At 39.3% G+C, this 13,729-nt stretch overlaps 3 protein-coding genes across 6 annotated transcripts in view; 2 read left to right on the top strand and 1 right to left on the bottom strand.

Annotated features, from left to right (window-relative positions):
* Positions 1 to 2,045: 2,045 nt before the first annotated feature.
* hspb11 (heat shock protein, alpha-crystallin-related, b11) lies at positions 2,046 to 4,389 on the bottom strand. Its single transcript, XM_058071754.2, has 5 exons — positions 4,168 to 4,389; positions 3,899 to 4,005; positions 3,388 to 3,456; positions 3,269 to 3,312; positions 2,046 to 3,176 (listed from the first exon to the last, which is right to left on the bottom strand). The coding sequence occupies exons 1-5, from the start codon at positions 4,257 to 4,259 to the stop codon at positions 3,084 to 3,086; spliced, it is 405 nt and encodes a 134-aa protein (XP_057927737.2). The 5' UTR covers positions 4,260 to 4,389; the 3' UTR covers positions 2,046 to 3,083.
* Positions 4,362 to 8,708, top strand: smn1 (survival of motor neuron 1, telomeric). Its single transcript, XM_058071752.2, has 8 exons — positions 4,362 to 4,530; positions 5,027 to 5,098; positions 5,180 to 5,296; positions 5,401 to 5,592; positions 6,775 to 6,948; positions 8,190 to 8,264; positions 8,366 to 8,473; positions 8,555 to 8,708. The coding sequence occupies exons 1-8, from the start codon at positions 4,483 to 4,485 to the stop codon at positions 8,609 to 8,611; spliced, it is 843 nt and encodes a 280-aa protein (XP_057927735.2). The 5' UTR covers positions 4,362 to 4,482; the 3' UTR covers positions 8,612 to 8,708.
* A 3,521-nt stretch (positions 8,709 to 12,229) lies between these two features.
* rtkna (rhotekin a) overlaps positions 12,230 to 13,729 on the top strand; it is a 59,543-nt gene continuing 58,043 nt past the window's right edge. For all 4 annotated transcript variants that reach the window (XM_058070632.2, XM_058070633.2, XM_078789687.1 and 1 more), the window contains exon 1: positions 12,230 to 12,542. In XM_058070632.2, the coding sequence (XP_057926615.2) occupies positions 12,432 to 12,542 (111 nt within the window). In that variant the 5' untranslated portion in view covers positions 12,230 to 12,431. The remainder of the gene's footprint in view (positions 12,543 to 13,729) is intronic.

Raw genomic sequence — 13,729 nt, forward strand, 5'->3', positions numbered from 1 at the left:
TATTATGTAGTAGACTTAGGATGCAGGACATGGACCAGGGAAGAACCCATTAAATGTAGATCTGGATGAAAGGTGCAGATTCAGGCTTTTGAGAAAGGGCATTTTATGACATTTTCCTTAACTTCTCAATGAAGAATGCATGCAAATCGGGGCTATTCCAACCCTGCAATTGTCAGCCTTGGCAGAGATTTGTGTGCTGTACTTAGGCCAAGCTCATTGTCTTTAGACCTTTATCAGGTAAGGAACCATATTGGTTAATTAACTACACAATTTCTCCAAGCTAATAGTAATATAAGACAGTATTTTTCAACAGAAAAACACTGACGTCATGTGATATCAGGGGTCTGGCTCGTGCAAACCAACAGTTGACACCAAACGTTTTTCTTTCTGTCCCTCACCCCCCCCCCCCCCCACCCCCCCTTCGCACACACACAAGGGAAAAAAGGAGTTGGGATGCCAATTTTAAGATCATGGGGATCACTCAAGCAGAGTCATCAAAAACCTGTTATACTGTATAATAAAATATAATAAAATATAACAATATGATATTGTATAAATATAGTAGCAATGTAGTGAGTATTTCATGATATAAAGAGTTGTGGTCTAGCAGGCGTGTCACGGTGTCATTGGACAGCCGTTAGACAGCCATGTGAAGACACCGGCTGATCATTTAGCGCTGCCCTGCAGTGACATGATAATGACACTCTCATATCCTGCTGTGATTCTCCTGATCGGTTGACAGTCAAGCACAAAGGGGAGCCAAATTCATCAGTAGATGGGTGGTGCATGTGCAAACCTTTATCTCTGGATAGATCTATATTTGCATCAACTGTATTATATTTTGAAAGTGGTAGATGGAAATCCTGCTGTACTTCAGGAGCTACGTAAGTCCTCCCGCTAACATTATGATAAATATGCCATGCTGGTGAATAATAGATGAGTCAATAACATTGTATCGGTTGCTACCTTGCCCTCATTACTCATTACATTCACATACTCATATGTACTATATCGCGGTCATACCCCTGAGCAATTAGTTGCTCCTAAAATATCAGGGGGCTTGTTATTTAGGAGTGTATTTTACACTTTTATTGGTTTATTTGGAGGAGCGTGCTACAGCAAACACTGCCTCAGCAAGTCCCCAAGCTCCTCTGTAGTCAGCAAAGTAATTGGGGAGGGAGTCCCAAAGGGTCCTCGCACGCTGCTCAACCTGATAAGATGACATGGCTGTGGAGGTAGATAGGAGATAGTAGTGAAAGTGTGGCTATACACGTGCAAGCATGTGTGTTTGTGTGTTAGAGCGGGAGAATAGGCCTGCAGTCTTTAGAGACATGCTGGTTGGCTGGGAAACCATCTGGTTCCCCCAACCCCCAGTTGCATCACCCATGGTCCCCCTATTTCTATGGGGGATGTCAATATCTGCACATAGGGTGGGGGGTCTGTCCAGATGCCAATTCAAGTCTTCTGTCCTTCTGCTGAAAATTAGTTAATTAACTGTGTCTGTAAGAGAGAGTGAGCAAGAGAGATGCCCTTTGTATTTGTGCCATTCATCATAATCCAACTCTTTTATTCTAAAGCTTTGCCAAATTAGCAGAAAGAGATGAAAACAGTCTCTGAAGTGAATCCATATCGTTAATTAATTTGAGCTGAAGAAAATAGAAAATGTACAAAACTGTCCCTCATGCTGCGATAGACATACATTTCCTGCCTAGAAATTGTTTGGAATATAATTTCTTCACATATTATTATAATGTTCTTATCAGATCCCATACAAATGTTTGGAATGAGTTAACAAGCTACCAGGCTTATATTACCAACATCGTCATCACTGCTAAGTGTATTGAGTCACAATTATTCATAGACCAGTCAGATGTTTAGCAAGTAAACTTCTATTTGGTTAAAGGGAATGTGTCAAAAAACTGGAAGAAATTGCATTTTCATATTATCAATGAAAAATATATTCCGTTGTCATTGTGGTTTTTTTTATTAGAAAATGAGGGTGGCATACAGAAAAACTGAAGGAAGGACATGTTTTGCTCATATAACCAATTCAACATTCAGTAGTTCAACATATATTAATCAATTACTTATATGAAAATATATTTATGTATAGTATAGTCACCCCTTCTCACATTGTGGTTAAAATGTTCAAATTATTCATGCTGTTTCATGGTTGAATACAGCCTATTAGTGGACAAAAACAATAATAAAACACATTTAAGCTAACTTGGGAGAGGGGGGTTGCCTAAATTAAGTATTTACATGCATAAACACGACAAAATCAACTAAAGTACAAATAAACATTAAGGAGATGCATTCCAATTGTGTTATTCTACACCGGTCACTAGGTGTCAGTAGGTGAAACATAGAAGCACCAGAACAACAGGCTTTTTTTGCAGGTTTGAATTATCTCATAACAGGCACAAAAATAACATAATAACCATAATAATAATAATACAGCGACTGTTGCGTAATCCAGCTAAAACTCATTCAACGGTACACATTCATTGCAAGACATTAGTTTGAGTTTCATTTATGTCTTAAATGGCTTATTTTCTCTAATTATATGCACTATATTGGGTGACATGTATTTGGTGAGTGTAATGGTGGCTTTATGGGTTTTATATCATGTATCGATGGCTGTAAAAATGTTAACAACTGCAGTCAGAAAGTTGTGAACAGGTTTGACGAAAATATTTCATAAAGAGGGAATCTGACATCACCGAAAATTCACTTATTGTGGTCTGTTCTGGAACCAATTAACCGTAATAAACAAGGGATAACTACTTTCATTGAGTGAAGGGTATTTTTTTAGCTGGGAATGCCACGAATGTGGCAAGAAAAACTATGAGAAAAAACAAGAAATATTGTTATTATTTTCTCTAACACAGGTTCTCACTGTCTTTTGCCACTTGTGTCATTTCCAGCCAAAAGACAGCAATTCAATAAATAAAATTGTAGCTTGAGTATGACTCATTTTTTCCGCTATCGAAAAAAAAATGTTACTATTTACAAAATAACATGGGACGGTTTTCATTCACAAATGCATTTGACTATGATGACAGTAACAGTAAATATGTGTGTCACTTCTGTACACTGACTTTGTGCACTGAGACAAAGTGATCAAATCCTGAGGTGATGATGAAACGAAGGTGAGTTGCATTGGTTCCATTTAGCTGGGGGGAAAAAATAAACCAGTTCTGTTAAAAAATTGTCTTTAGGTCCATTCAATTTAAAAGTAACACTTGATTGTTTAGTTTCATCCTACCGAAATAGAATTTGACTGAAGGTGTCCCTCAGTGGGTTTAAACTCTGCGAGGAAAAGTTCATTATGGTTTAAAAGAAAAACAAGTGGGTGACTAACACGTCTACATTCATCATTCCTACCTTTCTCTGCCACTAACTCAAAGTGCGAGGCATTCTGTGATGAGTTCTTTTCTACTTTTAGGTGTTTGACTGCAAGAAAAGATGGGAGAGGAGAGGAGAGTCATCAGCCCTGTCCAGAATAATTAATTCCTTCACCACATAATGAAAAAGACCAGTCAAAAAATGAAATTAACAATGGCTATGTTTAGATTAGGACAAAGCCTTGGAGGAAATTTCTAACAGAAACTACATGAGTCATGTGTTTGCCTTAGTCTCCAGGCATCATTACAGAATAAAGCAGCTTTTCCCCCCCTCTTTTTTATGACAACCTGGAGCCTTAAAAAGAAACTTTCTGCATTAAGTAAGCTTGACTTGCACTTGGACCGACAGTTTGTGAATTAGCAAGGACACTTGCCACAGTGGGCAGGCAGGTAAGTTTCATTGTATCTAACTTGGACCTATTTTCTGATGGGTTCGTATATGTCCTGTTACGTTTAAATACATTTCACAAATATTTGACCTACAAACATACCATTATAGCTGTCCAATGTCACTGAGGAAATGTTTGTCATTTCAGCAAAGCGAATAATGAACTCTTGAGGAAACATCCCAGTGGACATCCAGAAAGTTTGCGTGTTTCTGGTTGAAAGAGACAAAATATAAGTAATACTCATATTAACCATTGACTGCAATACATCACAATGTCACTGGGTAACATCGGAAAGCTCCATATATTAGAAAACGATCTACTGAAAAGCTAAAACCAATCCTAACGAGACAAAAACACAACACGACACGTACCCGTCAATGATATTTTCTGGAGGGTGAGCCTCATCGTTGGATGCGGCAACAACAACTTTTGCACCCAAAGAACGAAGAGAGGCATCAATCATCGTCAGTGAATAAGAAACAACCCAAATGCAAATCTCCTGAATAGTCTAATCACTTAGAAATCACCGCAGCTCGAGTAATCATGTACACACAACAACCGAGCGTTGCCACGCCAACCCTCGTCGCATAATATATACGTCATGTCGCTGATTTGACGTCTCATGCTCGACGCATGTATCTCCGTATGTTGTTTAGCACTTGTCTGTGAAAGCTAATATTTTCTCAATGGCGAATGGATGCAAAGAAGTGTTATTTACGAGGGGAGATGGACAGGTGAGTCGTACCAGACTGTACAATTATAACGCACAAGTCTTGAAACATTTTTGGACGCTTTGCTTTTTGTGTAAAATAAGGAGCTATGTACCATGCTAAGCTAGCAGACCATGGCTGGAGCCGAATGTACGGAATAATATTACTAGTGGCGTAGGTAATATTCAGATGGAGAAAAAGGGGTTGAGCATTATGAATACATCTTAGTGTGGTGAAGTGCATTCACCACCACTGTAAACTGCGACGTATTATAGCTGTAAAGGAAGGAAAAGTGAAATGAAGACTACATTTAGTGGAACCATGAAGCCGGTTCAGCGTAATCAATGTGATGATGTCCAGACGGTATGCAGAACCATGGACCCTGCACAAATAAATTACTGCTTGTTTTACTGTTAAAACTTTGAGCATACTGCTTGGGGGTGTAAAAATTTCATATCTGTTGTCAGACTAACTTCTGTATACGCCTCCTCCTTTAAATGTGAATCATTCTTTTTTCCAGAGTGACGACTCTGATATTTGGGATGATACAGCCTTGATAAAAGCCTACGATAAAGCTGTTGCTTCATTCAAGGTATCCAAAGTGAATTTTTGTTGGTGGTGAAATACCATTTGTTTTGTGTTTGTTACTCACATGGTCTGTTCTTGTTGACAGACTGCCCTGAAGGGTGAAGAAGTGCCTCAGCATTCGGACAAAGTTCCCCTGGGAAAGAAACGAAAGAACAATAAAAAGAAGAACAGCAGGAAAAGACCCAATGCAACAGATAAACAGGTGTGGATATGAAATGGGTGTTCTGCACTGAAGCACCCTCCCACTGGTATATACCAAACATGAAGACCTTACATTTTATAATGTATAATCTTTTTTTGTCACAGTGGCAGGTTGGAGATTCTTGCTGTGCCTATTGGTCGGAGGATGGCCAACTATATTCTGCTACCATCTCCTCTTTGGATGAGAACAAAGGCACATGCGTAGTTGTTTACACAGACTATGGCAATGAGGAGGAGCAGAACCTTGAAGACTTGCTTTCAGAGATCTCTGAGGGTGATGACGAAACCATTAACAAGGTGGAGTGTATGATAACCATAATGAAAGCATATCTGAAGCTTCTTACTCATCATTCCAGTGTAAAAGGAAGTTAACCACTGTAAAAATGAAAAAAATACACTTTGAATTCTGCCCATCATTCACAATTCTTATGTGAAACATGAACACATATTTATTCCCTTTTCTTTGCATTCTAGTGCAAGGAATACATTAATAAGAGCTTGCTAATAATTGGTGTAATGGGAAATATATATTTTGACACTAAAGCCCTCTAAAAAAACCTTTAAACGCCAACAATGTTCCATTTACATAACAGACTTCTATATTAACCAAGCTACAGCGATATTGTTATTGTAGCAGCTAACACAAAATGATTGACGGTGAATGAATGATTATTAGCGTAAGCTAAATGCTTGATGTGAAATCAATGCGCTGAGGAGAGATGTTTCGGTAACGTTTTAAATCATCAAAATACGGCAAGGTACTTGTTATCATCAATGTACTTGTTCTTGCATGAACATAGCATGTTTGTCAAATGATAAATGCTCTTAGAGGGCTTCGTAGTCGAGCTAGGTGTGTTCCAATGGCGTTTTAATGCACAGAAAAGGGAAATAATGTTCTACATAAGGATTGTGAATGATGGGGAAAATTCCATAAAAGCGCAGTTCCTCTTTAAAACTGAGTACAAATTACATGTACGATGAGGAGAAAAGTATTGGGATACCCCTAAATGATTTCAAGTGCTTAGTTCATGTCACTTTCTGTATACAGTCAGCCCTCATTTAATGATAAATGACTTTAGGACTCAAAATTAATAAACAGATTATTTATGTAGTTAGACCATAGAAAACCTGTTTAGGACTTTCTAAATATAGTGTTTACCATTATTCGAGCCCCGTATACATGGAATAACGCCTCTATAGTCACCTTTACACTTGTTATTCTTTGTTTACACCACATGGTGCAGGCTATGGGGATCCCTGTAGAGACAAGAGAGATGGTCGCCACTAGCATATAAAGCACCAAGCTAACTAATACTAGTACTTTTAAGGGTTTCAAATCGAGTGGGGAAGAAGGACAAAGTAAGAATCCAAAAACACCACTACCATTTTTCCATCTAATCCTCTAATTCCACTTTTTCTATGGCAACTTTTTAATATATATATTTTTGTATGTTATGCCCACCCCATCCCCCAATTCAGCCACACGAGGCAGAATCATCAACAGAGGAGAGTGACAGCAGGTCAACAGATCCAAACCACCTCAAACAGCAGATACACAGTAAAACCCAAAAGGCCAAAGACTACAAAGTTCCTCCCCCTATGTGGGGTCCGGGATTCCCACCCAACCTCCCTCCCATGCCACCATTCAGACAGGTAAGATGGCATGCTGACAAATAGTTTCTTTAAGAACTATTTGTTTTTTCGTTAGATTTAGTCGTTAGTCTTTTTATTCATTCTGTGCAAGATCAAAACAAAGTTTTGTCAGATTGGTACAAAATTATTGTGGGGGGGGACCTTTTATACCAGGGGTGCTCATAGTTTTTCAGCCTGCAAGCCACTTTTAAAATGACCAATTCCCAAAGCTCTACCTCCTACTATAAACATAGATACAGGGTGTCCCAAAACAAAGGTATACACACTTACAGTTATTGTTAAAACTATAATAATAAATAAAGTAAAAATGATAATTTGTTCAATTTTCAAAATGTAGTAGAATTTACAAACATAATTTTATTGTTTTGTCATCTCCTGTTCTCAAACTGACATCTCTTCTGGTCCAGACAGTGCTCACGCGGCAAAGCAATGGTATCACGTACATATCACGAAACAATTCCCTTGGTGTTTGCATGCATGCATCATGCTTTTTTAAACAAATTTCCTTTGTTGTTTATTTGATTAGTCTGGCTGCCATCATTCCGTTCAGTGGGTTTAATCTGCAAAGAAAACAAACAAATAATTGAGTTAGCAGCTGCTCAATGGTATATACATTTTTTGGGACACTGTGCTGCTTATTGAGTCGTCTGTTCATCACTTGATTTTTGCTGTGGAGAAGAGCAACAGCAAATCAGGATGGAAGCTTATTGTCATCTGACTGATGTCGTATGACATCTAAAAAGGGAGGTTTATAATGTGGATAACGCATGCAATTGGCCCACACTGCTTTCGCCATTGATCGACATAATGGGCACCCCTGCTATAGAGTCAATCATTTTAGCTCCAACAGTGCAGCATTATCATTTGATTAAATGTGGTAGACTTTCAGAACAAGCCAGTGGATTAAATTGCCGGAGTGGGTGGAATTTACGCATGTGGAGATGATATTTGTCCAAGCAAATGTACTTTTAGTTGTACCAGGCATTCAAGTGAACAAGAAACTGAAACAACAAGGGTGGCCTGATATTTTTTGTATCTTAAGGGGTAGCCTAAACATGCAAACCACAATCACAATATTAACATATGCCTAAATGAATGCTTCAGAAAGGTCAATTAAAACTGTAAAGCCATTTTTTCGATACAGCTCTGTTATATAATCATTTTTGATACAGTACCAAATGTTTAATGATAGTAATGCCACAATGTTTTCAACGGGTTTCTTGTAATTATTTTGATTGTAGGGTGGAAAAAGGCAATCTGGTGGTCATGAGCCTGTACCTCCCCCCTGGCATCCCATGATGCAATTCGGTCCACCTGTGAGTTTGGACATACTTTTACTCAAATGAGAGTGATGTAGATGAGTAATCGGCCAAAGGTCAGCAGACTGCTCTGATTCATCATTTTTTCTTCTTTTCAGATGATCCCTCCACCTCCACCCATGAGTCCAGATATGGGGGATGACGAGGCCATGGGCAGCATGCTCATCTCCTGGTACATGAGTGGTTATCACACAGGCTACTACTTGGTATGGATTGCTACATAAAGAACAATGTGTACTGTATACATTATACATTTCAGAGTCATTTTGTGTGTTAATCATTTCTAGGGTTTAAAGCAAGGACGCAAAGAAGCTTCCAAGTGGGCCAAATCGCACCAAAAATGACAGGATCTGTGAGAGATTTCTCTTTTTGAATGCTCATTTGAGTGAGGACAGTTTTGTATTCTCTGTACATAGATTAAATAAAGGATATTAAAACAGCTTTATTCATGTATTTTCTTCTTACAGTGCAGCAGTCACTTAAATTATCCTTTGCATGTCACACCGACCTCACTTAATTAAATTTATGAGCAACATACCTTAGTGTGATGCGCTCATCAGCTTGTGTACCCACTGTTAGGCTGGTGCAAAAGACTGACTTGATGACATATAATTCATGTAATGGCATCTGTTGTCCAGCAGAAGTCAGACTCGTCTAAAGTAGTCAAGTAAAAGTGAGGAGCTTTGACATAAACAACACAAATTGACGTTGGATGATGCAAACAGAAGCAGTCTAAACATATATGGATAAAATGTGGTGTTCTTTCTTGCCTAAATTTTAGCTCCAGCTCGAAAAGCATCACTCCCATTTGTCAGTTTCACATCCTGGATCAGGATATATACAGGAACATATGGAAGACCTGATGATTATAGACGTACATGCTCATAAATGCAATCTGCAAACCCTCAGGACATTGGCATGTAAGTGATTTACTACAAATAGAAAATATGCAGATAAATACTGTATGAGTATGGCACATGTTTGCATATCAATTGCACTTTTATAAGTGATGGAGTAAATGGTGCGTTCACTTTCCTCAGTATGAAGACGTACTGTACACATTACGTATGAGCAGAATGAATGATGAGCTAAAATGTTCTGCGTATTGGAAAATAATTGTCACTTTGACCACCATTTAGGTTTCCATTCATTCTTTATTTCGTCTGATTTACCTAATGTCCTAAATATGTTTGATATTGTTAAAAGAGCTGTAGAAGCACTACAACTATGCCGTTTTATATTTAGACCATAGCCAACCACGTAATTGTAGTAGCCTAAAAAGCCACAGTCATTCTACTGGGCTCTCAATAGTTTGGTTCATTGAAAGGCAAGTCAGTTAGAAAGGATATTTCCCATACTGGTGACATGTACCCAGCTTACTCCAACTCATATGTATCTAAGCTGGTGGGCGGTGTGTCATACAGCATATTTACAGTAGGTGTGAGAAAGAGGGGTGAAATTTTGTTTTGTGGCAAGATGTTCCCACCATGTTTTTTGCACCATATGATCATCCTCCAGCTGCTCCACAAGCATTTTCTCTCTCCATGATCAGCCGCTCCTTTGTTTTTGGCATTTTGTAGCCTTCTGCTACTCAGTCAGTGTTGACTGGTGCAGCTGTCACAATTGTTTTTTTGCTAAGAGAGTGGGAAGAATGAGGAGAAAACTATATAGTTTGCAGGATTTTCAAACAGAAGATGCACTATATCAAGTAACGATAAAAGCAGACCTATCTTTTCCTTCCAGATGCTTTTACAAATGTACCGTGACAAGGCGTGCACATAAGCACATTGCCTGTGTGACTCTGAGCTGCCCAAAGGCCTCGCATGGAGCCCCCGAGAGGACTTGAAAGAGGGCCAGGCCTGGTTTGGAAAAAAAAGAAAAAAGAAAAAAGCATCCCTCAAACCTCACCCCATCGGTGTCTGCCTACCCCCTACTGACCAGCCTGTAAACATCATCTGCAATTCACACACAGTCTGGGAGCGATACACACACATCTGAGTTAGATCGCATTGCTGCATGAGATGCAGACCCTTCAGCTATTTACACAAGCACCCGTCAACAAACATCCTGGTTTAAAATAAGATACTCAAGGAAGGGGGACAACCTCCTTTCAATGTCTTCACATGCAACTACTCATCAGGACACTGCATTTAAGAATGTGGTCAAAAGCCTTTAACTCTAACTGAGGATAGCATCAGATGAGAAAAAAAGTTAAGAATACAGTATCATTTCAGCGAGCAGTTTTATTCCAGTATATCATCTCAAGGCACAATAGCATAGAAATATAAAACTTGGATCTAGTTGAGAGTAGTCAGTGTTCAGCTTGTGTAGCCGTACAACACAAGTGAGTATAGCAAAATGCTAGTGGCAGCATCATGATCTGAGTTAGAGTTAGTATGAGTACTGCCGACAATGCGGCGCTGCGGTTCATTCAGAGAAACATGAATTCCAACATGAACTGTGACATTGTGAAGCAGAGCATGATCCCCTGTGCTGCATGGCAGTTTTCCAACATGATAATGACCCTAAACACACCTTCAAGGTAATGGTAATGGTTTTATTTCATTTGAACATGCATCACATTACAATTGAGTGCATCACATAATCAGTTTGCAGTTCCACATGTCCAAAAGGAGTAGGAAGAAGCAAAGCTTATTAAATCCTACCCCTCCATCTGGTACTTTTACAATCAGTACTTCCTGCTTTCATAATATAGTTTAAGTTTTTATTTTATTTTTTATCACGTACCGAAGTACGAGTTGATATGACCATACAATAACATAATGGGTACCATAGTAACTGGCAAAATTAATTATGTACCTCCTGACATCCGGTGGAAGAGCATTGATTCTGTCGGTCACTGTACATAGCTGGTACAGATAGATGAATAAAGATACATTATTTAAATATAAATATATAATTTTCAGACAAATTAAGTGAAATGTGATCATTTCACATGGCACTGTGGTTGGGAATCACTAATTTAGACAATAATGTATAGACTCCTTTTGAGTGGATGGATATATATAGCTGTACACTGACTACTCTATATATCCAAGTTTCACTTTGTCAGTATTGTTCTTTGAGAAGATAAAATGGTTTGCTGTAATGCTAGAGGATCACCTACTTTTACAGGATAATGTAAGGATGAGGTATAATATGCTAGGAATGTCTGGGACAGTGCCTGTTGTGGAGACAGGAAGGTTGCAAATGGGAGCAGCGTAGCTTTTGGACCTTAGGGCCCCATTTTGGCTGACTCAACGGGTCTTCACTAAATGTGAATCCCCATTATTATAATATATGACCTTATACAAGACTGTGGCCAGCATGCATATAGTATCAAGGGTCCATCCACCCAGCAGGTTTTTGTGGATGCGGCCTCTGCTTAATTGAGGACTGATCCTTCACGACCTTCTGACCTTTCTGAATTCCACTCACAGCAGGTTCAGTACATTGCTGGTGTTGCTGCCGCAGATTGCTCGTCACTTTCCAGCCTCATAAATTAAGTAGGGTTATTTCTTTACAATGGAGATGAAGGCCGCTTTTACAGCCCTCTATTAATTATTAGTGGAACAAATAAAATCGTCAACACTCACTAAATTAGCCTAAAATCTTAATACAATTCAATTTTGTATGCAAATTTCAGGCAAGATTAACACTTTTAAAGGTGACAAAATATTAATACAGTATATGACATATACTGAAGCTATGGGGGCCCTGACACTGTTTTTGTTACACTAGAAAATATATGGTGGAAAAAAATGGAAATCATTTCCCCATCCACTTCTTGATTTAAAAAAAACTAATTAGTTTTGATTTATGTTTCTGTGATTTAAGGACATACCAACACTAATTTCACTTGTCCGGACTTTAAGAGAGTTTCTTTGAAGTGGGCCGGCCAGTCACGTTACCGGTAGAAGTGTATGTGAATGGGGCAGGGCAAACTTTGGAGTACAGAGAACACACATTTGGTCAAAGGGAAAGTTTATTTCTTCTCCTGTTACAACTTCTACATTTGAATCGACGTTATTTTAGACTTTTACCTTGTAGTGAGGGTCGCCGTGTGTGTGTAACACCTGGATCCGTGTTCGTCGTCTTGCTTTCGGGGTGAACTGTCCGTGGACGCCCGGTGGAGAAAACGGAGAACCGTGCGAGCAAGAAAGGATGTTTTGCCGGAATCAAACAACGAGAGCCACTGTTGCCCGCTGCTCGGCTCTTGAAATGGAGATACGGCGAGGGAAGTTCAGAAAGAGTCTTTACGTGACTACATCACAGGTACACAACACTTCATCAATACTCCGTGGGGGTCCATACCTCCCTTTCTCTCTCATATAGCACACTTTTCTGTATAAATCTCCATTTAAGTGTGCTAGGCGTCACGTCATGGAGTACTTTCTTCCAAAGTAATGTCCCCGTTGTAGGTAAACATATTAATCACGATTTGAGTAGAAAGTGATTCATTTTGAGGTCTCGCAATTGTAAAGATTGTATGAGAGTTACATTTTCAGAAAGCGAGGGGCAGTTGTTTTTTTAATATAAAGCAATGGTCTGCCATTTCCCCCAGTTTTACTTCATCAAATGATAATTAAAGATGTTGTCAGCCTTGATTAAGCAGTTGCCTAGAGGGCGCTGCAAGCATTATATCCGGTCCTCTTCCTGCTTTAAGTACGTATACACTTGACGTACTTGTAACGCACACACGATTAGCACTTAAGTTGTACAAATGTAAATTGTTGATCAATTATCTGAGACTGGGGCCGTGTTAACATTCCGTTTCCACGTCCGTGGACGGTGAAAACACGCTGCTTGTCTGAAAATGCATTTACAATTTTTCCATACGATCCAATGGTAGCTAAATGCTAATTGATCGTAGGTGTTCTTTACTTGAGTATGTCTTTTATTGAACCTTTCCAAGACAACCTTCATTTAAAGTCCTTTTATGCCCAAACTTCAAGTCAGCAAAGTGGGTTAGAATTGGAAATAATATTTTTTAAAATAAATTCAAGTTATTAATGTTTTGGAGGGGCTGCAGTGGTTAGCGCGCAGGCCTCACAACTAGGACACCCGAGTTCAATTCCACCTTTGGCCTTCTCTGTGTAGTGTTTGCATGTTCTACCCATGCATGCATGGGTTTTCTCCAGGTACTCCGGTTTCCTCCCACATTCCAAACGCATGCTAGTTTAATTGGCGACTCCAAATTGTCCATAGGTATGAATGTGAGTGTGAATGGTTGTTTGTCTATATGTGCCCTGTGATTGGCTGGCCACCAGTCCAGGGTGTACCCCGCCTCTCGCCCGAAGACAGCTGGGATAGGCTCCAGCACCCCCGCGACCCTTGTGAGGATAAGCGGTAGAAAATGAATGAATGAATGTTTTGGAGTTCACGAGAAAGTGGAAAGGAAGACGTAGCTCTCAACCACACATGTATATTGCGCAATACAGTGGCAACCAAGCCAACGTTAT

Source organism: Doryrhamphus excisus, linkage group LG3, assembly GCF_037039965.1.
Source record: "Doryrhamphus excisus strain RoL-2023G ecotype Guam linkage group LG3, RoL_Dexc_Guam_v1.1, whole genome shotgun sequence".
In the NCBI taxonomy this organism is placed as follows: domain Eukaryota; kingdom Metazoa; phylum Chordata; class Actinopteri; order Syngnathiformes; family Syngnathidae; genus Doryrhamphus; species Doryrhamphus excisus.

What these genes read in the sequence shown, in the direction of transcription:
- smn1 (XM_058071752.2), top strand. Translation starts at nt 4,483, where the DNA reads ATGGCGAATGGATGCAAAGAAGTGTTATTTACGAGGGGAGATGGACAG. An exon ending in TTACGAGGGGAGATGGACAG is followed by an intron (nt 4,531 to 5,026) that starts GTGAGTCGTACC and finishes TCTTTTTTCCAG; the next exon opens with AGTGACGACTCTGATATTTG. An exon ending in ATCACACAGGCTACTACTTG is followed by an intron (nt 8,474 to 8,554) that starts GTATGGATTGCT and finishes AATCATTTCTAG; the next exon opens with GGTTTAAAGCAAGGACGCAA.
- hspb11 (XM_058071754.2), bottom strand. Translation starts at nt 4,259, where the DNA reads ATGATTGATGCCTCTCTTCGTTCTTTGGGTGCAAAAGTTGTTGTTGCC. An exon ending in CCAGAAAATATCATTGACGG is followed by an intron (nt 4,006 to 4,167) that starts GTACGTGTCGTG and finishes TCTTTCAACCAG; the next exon opens with AAACACGCAAACTTTCTGGA. An exon ending in GACATTGGACAGCTATAATG is followed by an intron (nt 3,457 to 3,898) that starts GTATGTTTGTAG and finishes CTTTTCTTGCAG; the next exon opens with TCAAACACCTAAAAGTAGAA.